Below are 15,263 nucleotides of genomic sequence, written 5' to 3' on the forward strand. Positions count from 1 at the left end.
ACCCATAAAACTGAATTGATTCTTTCATAGTATTTTGAATTTGTACTGCCTGTTTGTTCATTCATTGTGCCTTCGAGGTGTCACCTATCTATTCTTTTTCAACTGTTCCATGTTATATCTTGGACTTTTTTTCTATTCAAAACAGTATAAATGTAGCGTATGGTACTGGAGCAAAACGTTATTGCTATTTCTTTTCTATAATTAAATATTTTTTTTTAGCCTTGTATAGTTGATGTTTCCTTGATCCCCCTACATATCCATGTATGTAAACTAATTACATTATGAACTCATTTATCAATTTATTTACAGGGTTCGAAACTGCAAATAATTCATTCATTGAGACAGACTTCACAACGAATGATATTCGCCTAATTTACCCTTTACTTCACACTCTTATGATGTCCCTGAATAATTCAAAGTTTGGTGACTGTGTTGATCGCATCCATGTCATTGCATCAAAATCAATGATACTAAAGCAAAATGTAGGTTCTTTACATTTAGAAATTTACATTGTGTCGATTAATTGTGTGGAAGGATCTTTCTCAAAACGTCTCGAAAAAATCGATCTCAGTTTTTCCATGACCCCATGATAAAATCACCGAAAAATATTCTTTAGTTTCATGTTCTTTTTATTATGGAAGAAGTATCATACTATATTTCAGTTCCATGTTCATACTAAATGTGCAAGTAAACTCATAACTTGTATTTTTTACAAATTGTATTATAACTTGGATTGACAGTTGTCTCATTGGCACTCATATCACATCTTCCGTTATGTCTATGGCAATTATTATGTCATTGTATAACCAACACTAGAACACCACCAACGCAAGAACACACATATCGTAGGGTTGCCTATGTTTGTTTACATCCACTATATGAACTTTGGTGGATAGTTGTCTCATTGGCAATCATACCACATCCCCTTATTTTTTTGTTAAACAGAACAGCTAAAAGCATTTAATATCAACTTTGCCAATTTCAGTGAGAGCCTTGGGTTTCTTACTGTGATTTAACTGCAAGTGTTGCTCTCCACCTATTTCAATTCATTCGAAATTCTTACCAAATTGCAATTTGTTTTAATAAACCAAAATTGATTAGAAATTTTAACTTACTGCTGTAAAACCCACAATCAAGTCATCAACTTGTAAGTAAAGCTTTGAAACATGCATAGAAAATACCATTTAAGAAGAAATAATTCAAACTGTAATTTTAGCATTTTTGGTGTTATTAAAAAATAATAGCAATGAAGAGGAGTTAAAGTCTTATAAGATTTAAATTTGGTTTTCCTGTTTGAATTGTTTTACACTAGTCATTTTTTGACCCTATATAGCTTGCTGTTCATTGTAATATAAGCCAAGGATTCGAGTTGAAGGCTTATGTCTGATTGGCACTCATATCACATCTTCTTTATTTCTATTTATTTTTTTCTCCTTGCACTTTAATGACTTGGCTGTGATTTTCTACTGCAGTTTGTTAAAATTTCTGACCAGTTAAACAATTTCAATAAAATAAATTCAAATTTGAACAGAATTTTGAAGTACTGCAATAGGTGGTCAGCAGCTCTATATATTTTTATTTCAAAATGTATGTTATAAATCATGTTATTATTGAAGCAGAGACTAACTGAAAGATACAAGGATACTAGGAGGAACTTATAATTCTTTTTTATTTAACATTATTATAATTAACAGCAACAAATTATCACAATCATGTATAAATTAGCATATAAAATAAATTTTACATATAAAAATATTGCACTCTTTTCACAAAGAATAGAACATTTTAAGATCCAATTGTGCATAAAATATTGCACAAAATGTTACAATTCTGTTTTAATAACATTAGGTTCAGTGGTCTTCAGAATTAGAACAAAACTAAAGCATGGCTTGAATCACCAGGTCAACAGAAAGAGATCCAAACTTTGAAGCATAATACTTTTCTTTCCAAATTTGTTTTAAGTTGTTAATATTGGTCTACAAAAGTATGAAAGAGTCTGACTAACAAATTCATACTTTTCTCATAAGTGCAATAGGGCAAAATTCATGGATATCAATACATTTTTTCCCCAACAAAATGAAGTTGTTAACAAAAGGTCTTCTTATATGGTATGTTTATTCTATGAAATTTCCATTTTTTATAAAACTGTATAAATGTAAAAAAAAACATAACAACAACTTTATATAATATACATAAGCAATTAACATATTCTTGCACAAAGAAAATTGTAGACATAACTGTTTGTGTGTGCCTGTGGAGACCAGATAGAAGCTAATTTTCATTTCTATTATGTTTGGTTTGTTCCTCTTTCATATACTGAGGAAAATTAACATCATATATATGAGCTCTTTCGAAAACTGAGGATTTGAATCTTGCTCAGATTTTAATATTGATGAAAACTTAAAGATATTTACATATGTCTAAAAGTATATTCAAGAAATGGGAAGATTTTTATAATATCTGATGTAATAATATAACTGTTCTTATTCTTAATTAAAAATCATCTAACAACTTACACACAAAAAAACAATAATCAATTGTGTGTCAGGGCATCTTTTTGCAGATATATTTATCAATATTTTATTTCATGTTTCTATTAACACTTATGTTAAAAAAATACTTAAAACAAGAATGTGTCCACAGTACACGGATGCCCCACTCGCACTATCATTTTCTATGTTTAGTGGACCGTGAAATTGGAATAATTTCTCTAATTTGGCATTAAAATTAGAAAGATCATATCATAGGGCACATGTATACTAAGTTTCAAGTTGATTGGACTTCAACTTCATCAAAAACTACCTTGACCAAAAACTTTAACCTGAAGCGGGACAGAAGGACGAACGAACGGACAGACAGACGGACAAACGGACGCAGACCAGAAAACATAATGCCCCTCTACTATCGTAGGTGGGGCATAAAAAGAAATTATCAAACTTTGTAATTGGTGGAAAAATGTCTTACCATTTATTCCAAAATAAGGGGCAATAGTTCTTTTATTCTACCTACATAAATAGAATAACTTTGTTGCTGTGAGTTAGTGAATTTAAGGGCTATTCCAGAAAAAAATGTAGGGGGGTGGGGGGGGGGGGGGGTGTTGGAAGGCAGTTTTTGTCAGCACCCTCCACCCAGACAATTGTAAATGAGAATTATAGTGCATTATAGTGTGAAAAGTTGCTCTGATACCCATCACCCATGTATTATTAATATAATGTGCCTTCCAACCCCCCCCCCCCCCCCCCCCCCATACATTTTTTTCTGGAATAGCCCTAAGTAAATCTCACTTAATAGATTTTATTTGATTATTTGCCTTTACTTACTATTGTGGAATAACATTTGACGTTATTACCATAAGTAGTAAACTGGCAAGGGTTTAATGATAATTGTGTACTACAAATGTACTTTAGATATTCTAACTAATAAAACATTTTGATTTGCATTGAATTGAAAGAAATCACTGTAATGTCATAACTGTGCATTTTGATTAGCAAACTATTTGTCTTGTTATTATTTAACCTACATTGTGATAATTTTGCTCTAGAAAACAATATTCACTTATATTATCTAATAAAGTTCTTGCAATAATGTATATACTATTTATAAGAAAATGTCTATTACTGAGGTATTTTGGTCCAAGGGATTGTCTAATGTTTTGCAGAAGAATATTTACAATTCATTTGTAATTTAAGTGTTAGGCTATCATGTGTGCCTTCCTTGCACCTATCCTTAATTAAATTATATTCTATTCCAAAAATAAGTCAGATGTAGGAGTTTCATCCTCCTATGGAAGACAGATAAATGTTTTAGACTTTTGCATATTTTTTTTTTATTCTAGTATATTACTTTTTCAGAACAATAATATTTAGCCTATGACACATTGAAAATGAAGAGACTTGCTAATTTATCAGTTCAATCAAATTAATATAAAAATAATAACACCTGCATATAAAGGTCAACCTCAGAGGCGGATTTAGGGGGGGGGGGCTCTTTTTGGTAAAAAAAAATGGTTGCTTATATAGGGAATCACTGTAGCATGACTGGAATGGGCCCCCTCTCAGGCAGTCAGTGGGCCCCAACTTATAAAAATTTCTAGATCCGCCAGTGGAAATTAATATGGGTAAAACTGATCTTGCAAGAGAGGTTACTTTTGAATTTATGTTCAAAATGCATAGGTGTTACTACAGTGAAACAAGACCAAGGTGACCTGACAGACAGGCTTTTTTCTTAATAGAGGTGACCGATTGTTGCAGGTTTTACAGTATGTTTCAACTGAAAACAAGAGTCTTTAATAATTGAAGTGATTATTCAGACCAATACAAATATGTCTGAATAGAAAAAGGAGGAATTTTCTGATTAATATAACCATTATCTTCAGCAGCTATAGTCATCATCACCTCTTTATAATCCCTGCAATAAACAAAATAGTCATCATTGAATGTGATTTTATTTATTTTCATCAGCTTGAAAATTCACAAAAGATTTAAATTCTGGTTTATACTGTAGTTTTTAATTAGAACTTTTATTCCTTCATCTAATTAGATATTTTCTAAATTAAATGCTGTAAGCATATAGTTCTTTCAAAAATCAATAATAAAGATGCATTAAGAATCTGATACAATTTCAATTTTCTCATCCTTATCATAAATCATGTAGCTCACAATAGTGATCTTATTGAGTAGCTCAACCCTACAACTCAGTACATAGTGAGTTGCTGTTAACTATGCGATTTAAAAGTTTAACATGAAATAAAGAGATGTGTTACAAATGACAAAGAGAACCTTTTCTGACTCTCTTTCCTTTTACAAAAAAAATCAATAGTGTAAAAAGTCATTAATAGATTTATAGTAAGGTTTCATTTTCCAGATATAAACACATTAGTGTGAAGAAGAAATACACTAGTGCAACATATATTTTACAAGTTGAAATGAAAATACTCTAACATATACACCACAGATCAGAGAATATGAGAGTTAAAAGCCTCTCTAAGATCAATATACTGAATCAAAATATTGTTAAAATTTGTCAATACCTGTTTAATACTACTACAACAATACCATTATCAGGACGTTGAACAGCCACACATTCTAAAGATCCACAAGATGCTTCTATTCTGACTGATCCTTCAGGTATAAATTTACTGAAAACAAATCATTTCTTCTTGAAACTTACAATCCAATCAATGTTAATATTATATGTAATGAATAGTAACCATCTTTAAAATGGATACCTTAAAAATTGTGTCAAAAATTACAAATTTGTTAGAATCTGACAAAAATTTAGTCTACAACTGACAATATATTGCTTTTCAGTTTTTATAAACATAAAACAGAATATACTTATTCATTCATCCAAATGCATCACCTGAAGTTTTCAACTAAACTTGTATATAAGTGCCTTCCTTGTGAATAAAGAATAGTGACAGTCTAAGAGAAGTGACCTTTGAAATGAGGTTCACAATGCATAGTTATTTCTACAGTGGTAAAAAAGAGAATGACCTGACAAGACAGATAGTCCCTTATAAAGAATACTTTTAAAGCATGTTTGACTGTACTTAATCAATAAGAACATGTTGCCAGGATTACTTTCTTTAATAAAGGCTACTATAAAACTTATACTTTCCAATGTACAAGCTTTTTTTATAATATGAAACATCCATTTACAACAACATGGGTTTTTTTATTGTTATTTGTTGAAACTTTTTCATGATACTAACCTAAAATGTCCCATAGCATAGAACATGGGTTGTTTATAAAACTCATCATTGGCAGCATTAACAATGATTGGACTGTCAACATAATTCTTTACCCAGTTTGGTCCACCTTTCATATCTAAAGCTAAATTCCAATCTGTCCATCCTGTAACCCAGTGATTCAAATCCTGTTACAAAGAAAGTAAACATGAATTCATTATAATTCTTGCACACTTTAAAATGGTGGCAGCCTATTACATTAACTGTGTCAGAAACAGCTTGTAGACATATCAAAATAAATATGTAGTAAGAATTCTTTACAATACTTAATACAGTTTCATACCTGTCAACCTGTGACGATGAAAATGCAGGTCATGACCTGCATTGAAGAATAAAATCTCAGGTCATAACGCGTACGAACTTTTTCGAGCTGAAAATGTATATCAAAGATACCAAAACATCAATGCATGTTCACTTGGTTAAGTCATTTTAAATCTTATTTATTATTATTTCATTGCACTTTTAATGATTTTTATAAATTTATGTAACACAGTCTTATGTTCTTTACTTTTTGTCATCATCAAAAATTTATTTTTCAAATGTAATTTTAAAATGAGACTACTGGCTATGTAGCCTTTACAAATACCATGTAGAGATATTACATCTATGAACATTCATCTCTCAATACAACAAATGGAAGTTTTTAACGACCTTGACTGGCTATACAGCCCTTGCACGGACGGTAATCTCTCAATTGACAAGGAAACTAGACTATGATAAAATACAGTAATACAGTTAAAGGAAGTATAAATGTAAAAAATAATTTTCAACTTCTTTTTTTTTAAAATAATTTTCAACTTTTTTTTTTAAAATTGTATAAAGGTATAAAAATAATGAAAAGTTATATATGTATTTGTCAATATGTATTTGAATTTTATATTTTTATGATTTAATCTTTTCACTCATAAAACGTAAATATAAGGAATAATTTTGAATGGTGACAAAAAAGGGGAAGTAACTCTAGTTCAAATATGTTTGTAAACCAGTAGTGCAATTTATTTACGACCTAAAGCTAAGGTAATTGGCGTTAATTAACAGTGTGTTTGACACCAAAGCTGTCAAGTGAAGCCATGCACTTAATGGGTCACTTAATTTGACAGTTTACATAGCTAGATGAACTGCCTGTTCATGGAAGAGTTACGAATTTGCCGGTATTTCAAAGGAATATTACTTATGAAAATCAATCTCAAGGCTAAGAAATTCGGGTGAAATCGGGTCATTTTCGGAATTCCCGGGTTATTTCAATGACCCGGCGGGTGTCCCGGGTGATCCCTCAGAATTGTGAAAATCTCGGGTCACACCCGCAGAATCAGGTCAGTTGACAGGTATGCAGTTTACAGTTCTGGGGTCAAAGTAAGAGGTTTCCTGCAGGTCATGGCAGACAGATTTTTAAAAGGGCAAGCTTAACCCAAATTTTTTTATTTAGTCTATTTGAAAGGTAAATCACTTCAATGAAGGCAATTAAATTACAATGAAGGCAAGTTAATTTCAATAAAGGCAAGTAAATTTCAATAAAGGCAAGTAAATTTCATTGTTTATCATATTAAGAAAAGACTGTAACTATAACAGTAAGCTCTGTATACCAAGAGAGATAATTCAATAGTTTATCATGACCAAACCTTTTTTATAAAAAATATTAAATTTTCTACATAGCTTTAAAATCTGCATGTATTATATTTTTTTCAAATGACATTCAGACATCTTCAATAAAAAGTTTGGTGTTCTGTGTCATTCAGGAAGTAACTATTTTTTCATGACTGTCACTTCAAATTAAAAAAAGACTACAGGTACAAACTACAAAGATAGAAATAACTCATAAATGTGATGCTATAATTTCAACAAAACATACTACAGTCTTTGAAAAAGATAACTAAAACCATGTAACCATATTGAACCTGTTTAACATTCTTAACATCCCTGTTCACTATCACATTAACAAACTGACAAATGGTCAAATACATGTCTTTTTTTTAAATGATAGAAATGTCTTTTTTTGTATCAAATTGGTATACCAATGGTAAGTTTAAAGTTTTTAATTTCTAGTATACTAGTATGAATCCTCTAACCAAGTTTTTTAAGATGATCATAATAAGACAAAATTACCAAATTGTGGTCCAAATACACATGAAATAGGTCTTAAAATTTAAGATATAGTATCAATGTTCTAAATATCATAATGTCTTGATAAAATCAATCTCACTAACCTGAATTATATCATGGGCATATTTCTGTGCTCTTGCCCAATCTCCCAACAAAACAGGAGGGAAAGGTATCAAAGGAATATGTACTGCACAGGCTTCAGTACCAAATATAAAGAAGTCAGGATTATTTTTATGTGTGAGATCTAATGATCCAACAGGAGCTAAAGCATCTAAATACCAATGGACGGCTACACCAGATATGTACTGTCTCGCACCAGGATCACTTAATACCTGAAATAAAGAAGTCTGGATTATTTTTATGTGTGAGATCTAATGATCCAACAGGAGTTAAAGCATCTAAATACCAATGGACGGCTACACCAGATATGTACTGTCTTGCACCAGGATCACTTAATACCTGAAACAAAGGCAAAAGGTTGGGTCAAAACGATCGTGAATTATGTTAAAATTACCGTCTCTTAAGAAAGCCTTGAACACAAAAAAGTAGATGACCGTTTCATGCTTTGCCAAGCCGGACTTTTACCAGACATTATACAATTGTTCGGAATATATGACCCTTTTGGAAGCCCTAATTAGACCTATTATGGACATTTAATATAAGTTTAAATAGAACGTCTTACAATATCAGCCCAGTAAGGTAGTAACAGCCTCTGATCATCTAGAACCATAAGTTTAACATCTTTGTAACCACCCTGGTGTAAGGCAGGACCTAAGTCTAATTTGATGAAATCTCTCTGTTGTTGTGGAGTCCACCCCATTGCTTGAAATGTAAAGTTAGCAATGTTACCATCTGTTGGTTCATTCTGTGCAGTTAGTCCCCATAACTTCAGACCTTGCTCTCTATATGCATCTAAAAACCTATAAACAGTAGAGAAAACATAAAAATTCTGTAATGAAACTTTTGTACAAATATATCATTCTACCGGTAGCTGTATTGTTATTTAAATGAAGCATATTCAACAGTTAAGTAAACTCTTGTGGATAGATGTCTAATTGGCAACATACTACATTTCCTTATTTTTACATTGTAAATAAATTTCTACTGTTTTTCATTTTTGGTGTATTACTGGTGTTAATTTGTAACCCTAAAACTAAAAGGGTTTATGAAATTATTTTGAGTCAGTAGCACTATTCATGGGAATAAACTTATTTTTACTATACAAATTCTGTTCAGCCATTAGTAGATACATTGTAGTAAGTCAGCTAAATTTCATGTGTACTATTTATCAGTTTTGTTAAGAGAATTAAGTTAGAAACAGTCTTTTTTTCTCCAGATCTTTGATATTCAGTGTCTGTTAAATTCAATACAATTCTTGTGTAGTCTTGTGGGTTCAGATCAGAGTTAAACAGGCACTAGTCTTTTGTTCAAGACCATATTGACCTCTAAATATCGATTTGAACTTTTGTGATATTGGATTGTAGTCTTATTTACATATATATATATGTAGGACTCGGAACCGCGATGGTACTCTGAACTGCGATGGTCAAAGTGCGATGGTCCACGCTGAAGTGCGATGGTTAACACGCTGAAATGCGATGGTGAGATTGTGACGTTAACTTGTTGATATTTACGCTGAAATGCGATGGTGGTTACACTGTAGTGTGATGCTCTACCTGTGACATTGAGTAAAATAGCATAAGTGTACATGAGCTTTTAAAATGAAATTGCATTATTTAGATTTTACAAAAGTAGCTGCTAGCCTTACGTTTGGAAGACCTTGTCAGTTCTGTTCAAGTCAAACCTGGGAACAGTATATCTAATAAAGTCAATATATATGTTCCTGGTCAAACCAAAGACTTTAAATTTTGATCTTCTTTAATGTAATTTTAAATTTGCCAATTTTCCAATTAGCACGCAGTAGTATAGAGTCAGATATAGGGTGATCAAGGGCGAAATATTTTGTTTTTATTAAGGTTGTATGTTTATACAATAACACTTTACAGGATTCATTTCAATTTATCAATATTATGACAAAATTTAGAAATTGATCAAAACAATTATTTCTATTTATTATTTTATGTACACGTAGGGAGCAGTCACGTTAATCTCAGCCTACCATTTTGCAGACAATTAACACTGTAACCGCAATTAAATAAGACTAGAGCGACGGTGTTCTTACAAATCAGGATTTATCGCGGGATTAAACAACATTAACAAAAACATTGCTTATACTCTCAATTATATATTTTTTTTAATTAAATTGTCCACGTAATATCACGAGAATCTTACTTAAAGATAAATTAACATTAATATTTAAAATTATATCAGTATACTATATTTCAGTTGTATTTATCTTGCGGCATTGTTCCGAACATAGGATAGCCCATTTGCAGACCAAATTCATCATTCAGTCCGTTGCTCCCCATATTTTGCTGGCTGACATGGTTAAACATATTTTTGTAACTTCCACATGTAATGCTCAAAACTGTTAAGGACTTGAATCGTTCTTTTCTTTCTGTTTCCTTTTATTAGCTCACCTGGCCCGAAGGGCCAAGTGAGCTTTTCCCATCACTTTGCGTCCGGCGTCCGTCGTCCTGCGTCCGTCGTCGTCCTGCGTCCGTCGTCGTTAACTTTTACAAAAATCTTCTCCTCTGAAACTACTAAGCCAAATTTAATCAAACTTGGCCACAATCATCATTGGGGTATCTAGTTTAAAAAATGTGTCCGGTGACCCCGCCAACCAACCAAGATGGCCGCCATGGCTAAAAATAGAACATAGGGGTAAAATGCAGTTTTTGGCTTATAACTCAAAAACCAAAGCATTTAGAGCAAATCTGACATGGGGTAAAATTGTTTATCAGGTCAAGATCTATCTGCCCAGAAATTTTCAGATGAATCGGACAACCCGTTGATGGGTTGCTGCCCCTGAATTGGTAATTTTATGGAAATTTTGCTGTTTTTGGTTATTATCTTGAATATTATTATAGATAGAGATAAACTGTAAACAGCAATAATGTTCAGCAAAGTAAGATTTACAAATAAGTCAACATGACCGAAATGGTCAGTTGACCCCTTAAGGAGTTATTGCCCTTTATAGTCAATTTTTAACCATTTTTCGTAAATCTTAGTGATCTTTTACAAAAATCTTCTCCTCTGAAACTACTGGGCTAAATTAATCCAAACTTGGCCACAATCATCTTTGGGGTATGTAGTTTAAAAAATGTGTCCGGTGACCCGGCCATCCAACCAAGATGGCTGCCATGGCTAAATATAGGACATAGGGGTAAAATGCAGTTTTTGGCTTATAACTCAAAAATCAAAGCATTTAGAGCAAATCTGACGGAGTGAAATTGTTTATCATGTCAAGATCTATCTGCCCTGAAATTTTCAGATGGATCCGACAACCGGTTGTTGGGTTGCTGCCCCATAATTGGTAATTTTAAGAAAATTTTGACGTTTTTTGTTATTATCTTGAATATTATTATAGATAGAGATAAACTGTAAACAGCAATAATGTACAGCAAAGTAAGACCTAAAGATAAGTCAAACATGACAAAAATGGTCAGTTGACCCCCTAAGGAGTTATTGTCCTTTATAGTCAATTTTTAACAATTTTCATAAAATTTGTAAATTTTTACTAACATTTTCCACTGAAACTACTGGGCCAAGATCATTATAGATAGAGATAATTGTAAGGAGCAAGAATGTTCAGTAAAGTAAGATGTACAAACACATCACCATCACCTAAACACAATTTTGTCATGAATCCATCTGCTTCCTTTGTTTAATATTCACATATACCAAGGTGAGCGACACAGGCTCTTTAGAGCCTCTAGTTTCTTTTGTGAGCATGAAACATTCATCTACAAAACCCTATCCTCCTGCTTGCAAATCAATGTTGTATTTGAACGTTATATAGGAAACCGTCACAATATTCGAACGTCATACCAAACCATCGCACTCCAGCGAAAGGACCATCATACTTTGGCGTGGACCATTGCACTTCAGCGTGACCATCGCACTTCAGCGTCCTCATTGCACCTCTGAGTCTTACATGTATACCCCACAACTTTCATTCATTTTTGGGATTAAAAATTATATTTTTACAAAAACCTATATAAATCAATCAGGCACAGTTATCACAAAATCAACAATAAGCTTACTTAACAAAGTATTGTGCCCAAGATTTGTAATAAGAACCACCAGGTTGACCTTTCAATGTCCCTTGACCTGTCATATTATTGTTGGTCTTCATCCATGCTGGTGCACTCCATGGACTACCAAATATCAGTAAGGTCCTGTTACTTAATTCTTGAGCTCTCTTAAGATATGGAACCTAAATACAATAATCCTGTTATGTAAATTTTGAGTTCCTCATAATCTGTTAGCCATAACACTTTGAAAATGTTTATAAAAGCTGGTGGAAGAAAATATGTTGGCATATACATGTATTAATTGACAGAAGCAAGGCTACAGCAATTCATTTAGCTCTCTAGAACAAATTATCTGATCTACATCCCTTTTAAAATTTCACTAAGATCTGATTGGAATGTCAAAATAAAATACTGTAAAAATTTATATGCAATGGGACAGTCAGTTCTTCAGAATTTTATTTAGAGAAGCTCTATCTTTAAATTTGAAATATGTACAGCAGATTTAAATTAAATATGCTATCAACATTAATGCTCATTATCTGTAAGAACAGATGATCAAACTTTGAACAGAAAAATACCTTGTATTTGAGATCTTCCTTTGCCAATGAAAATTTTGTTTGATTATAATCTGGTGGACTATCGTTATTATCATTGTAAGAGTATGGATGTGTAGAGAAATCACAACTGGCCATAGGTATTCTGGCTATATTATACTCAATTCCTGTAATTTAAAATCACATGATTATTTTATAAGCATAGAGGATAGTGACAGATCAGTGGTTTTCTATTCAAGAAGGTCTGCTAACCCCAAAATATCCTTGGAGCATAGGTTGGCATTACAATACTTTGTTTCCTCATTTAATCAAATTATTATGCTATTTAACAAGAATTCTTTTCACCATTAATCTGATATAAGCTCCTGCATTTGAACTTCTAAAACTACTTTTATAGCTTATTCAGTGCTTGGTGATAGTTGGCCATACAGTGATCCATGTGATCTATAGTTGTTAATTTCTGTATCATTTGGTCTCTTTTTTGTCAAGAGTTGTCTCATTGGCAATCATACCACATCTCTATGTTTATACCTTTATTTACAACACTTTATTCTGAATGCTTGGATGACATTATCTCCTGTCTTATTACATTTGTTTTTAGAGAAATATCATATATATTTAGTTAATACTTTACCATCTTTTGAGAAGTATGCTTTTAGGAGATTGTCTCCTGTCTGATTAGATAGACTTGCTATGTTGATACCAGCAGCATCCGTCATTGCACCACCAAACCCAAATATTTTCTGGTAGGTCACATTTTTATTTATTTTGATGACTATATAAAGACAGAAAAAGAATTTAATCAAAATGTCAAACAAATAAAGGCTGATAGAACTTTACCCAATTTATTAACACAATCACTATCAATGAGATAAAGTGTTTGCAAGTTGATCCATTTGTTACATTCGGGCAGTTAAGAATTTAAACTTTTTTGGTCAAACATTTCAGCAAGTTGGTATAGTGACAATACAAAACAATTAAATATCCATTGTTGTAAACTAACATAATAAATCTTTCAAGTGTTTCCAAATAAATGTTACTATGATACTTTTCACAATTGATTTAGAAAGGAAAATACTTACCATTTGACTGGATAGCTGCCATCTCTTCAAAGTAATAAATAATTTGTGTGAGTCGTCCTCCCTGAGCTGCAGACTGGTATTGGGCATAGACAGTTTTTCCACGTTTATATACACCCTCTGGATAATCACAGTAAGATGCATTACACACACACACAAAGGAATTACCACCAAAACTTCTTTGATTGCAAAATGTTGGTAATGTATAACCTTAAAAATAAATGTACAACAGCATTACAGACAGTAAATAATAACCATTTAATCTTTTGTAGGGTCAATTGTAAATAATGTGTACCCTGAAATATACAATGTAAAACATGTGACAACATAACACACACAAAGAAATTTACACCACTTCTGTTGACAAATTGTAAAATAATGATTAAAGCATTGTCTGTGCAGCGGAATTTATACATCTTCCAGTTTTCGCCATTTAATGCTGACTTAAAATTATTCAATTTAGTATTTGCCGTCACTGTTAAATCTGACAGCTAGGTTATTCCACTGATCCACTACTTTAATTAAAAAAAGTATTAAGCATATGTGTCGTTTTACACTGTTTCAGAAACAGTGTTACTTAAAAGGTTTTAAGTTATGATATTATTAGATCATCATGTGCTAAAGTAAATAGGCTCATCCAGTTGATTATCATCTATACCATGCATAGTTGGTCATCAGGTGCAAAAAAAATTTTGAACTTCCTATGTGAGACACTGAAGGGAAGCGCACCCTTCAAGAAAACCGAGTTTCATCTGATTTCAATTTTCCAAGTCTGTACTTGAGCTAAAAATGCCATTTGTGCATAAGAAACATGACAATAGATAGCCTTATAGGTTGAAGGAACATGCATAACTTTCGAAATAAGTATTATAAGATTGACTTCTTAAAGTATGGAACGCCATTGGAGCCAAATAACAGTGGTTTGGGTACGCACGTCATATGACGGTCACATCATGGTAAGGGTTTATGTGCAGAGACCAAACACATACATGTAGCATATTCCAACATTGGACAAACGATTGACTTATAAAAAGAAAGAAACATATCTTGATCCATGTAGTCAAAGGAATGATGAATTTATATTTAAATAAGAGATAATATAATTGAGAAAGGAAATGGGGAATGTGTCAAAGCGACGACAACAACCCAACCATAGGGGGTCTCATTGGGGGGGTTCCAATCCCGGATCCCGCTTACTGTTTTGTCAGATTCCCATATCCCGCTTACACTATGTACGTAAGCAATTCTCATTTTTTTTAGATTTCCCGGATCCCGCTAGACCTCATTTCCCGTTTTCACGACACAATACTTTGACTTTCACGTGTCACGCTTACAAAAAATCGGCAATTCCTCGTCACACTTAGACCCCAATGAGACCCACACCATAGAGCAGATAAATCTATTTATAAAGTATAAATTTTCACTGAAAGGACCAAAGCAAAAGCTCCATTGTCACTGACATTGACAATAATTTCTGATGTAGCAAAATATATATGAATGTATCTATGAGTATGTCTGCGATTAACATAATTACCTAGGCTTAAAATGCTTAAAAGAATAACAAAAACAATCATTTTTTCATTGAGTTCTTGACCACCCATTTTTGTCATCTGCTAAAACACGA

General features: G+C 32.3%; 1 protein-coding gene across 1 annotated transcript; it reads right to left on the reverse strand.

Moving 5' to 3' along the window:
* Nucleotides 1-3,818: 3,818 nt before the first annotated feature.
* LOC139519221 (lysosomal acid glucosylceramidase-like) lies at nt 3,819-15,262 on the reverse strand. Its single transcript, XM_071311165.1, has 10 exons — nt 15,174-15,262; nt 13,643-13,849; nt 13,195-13,335; nt 12,585-12,727; nt 12,016-12,188; nt 8,532-8,769; nt 7,954-8,181; nt 5,714-5,877; nt 5,030-5,137; nt 3,819-4,407 (listed from the first exon to the last, which is right to left on the reverse strand). Exons 1-10 carry the CDS (start codon nt 15,247-15,249, stop codon nt 4,302-4,304), a joined length of 1,584 nt encoding a protein of 527 aa, XP_071167266.1. The 5' UTR covers nt 15,250-15,262; the 3' UTR covers nt 3,819-4,301.
* Between the last annotated feature and the right edge of the window lies 1 nt (nt 15,263).

This window comes from Mytilus edulis, chromosome 4 (genome assembly GCF_963676685.1).
Source record: "Mytilus edulis chromosome 4, xbMytEdul2.2, whole genome shotgun sequence".
Classification (NCBI taxonomy): domain Eukaryota; kingdom Metazoa; phylum Mollusca; class Bivalvia; order Mytilida; family Mytilidae; genus Mytilus; species Mytilus edulis.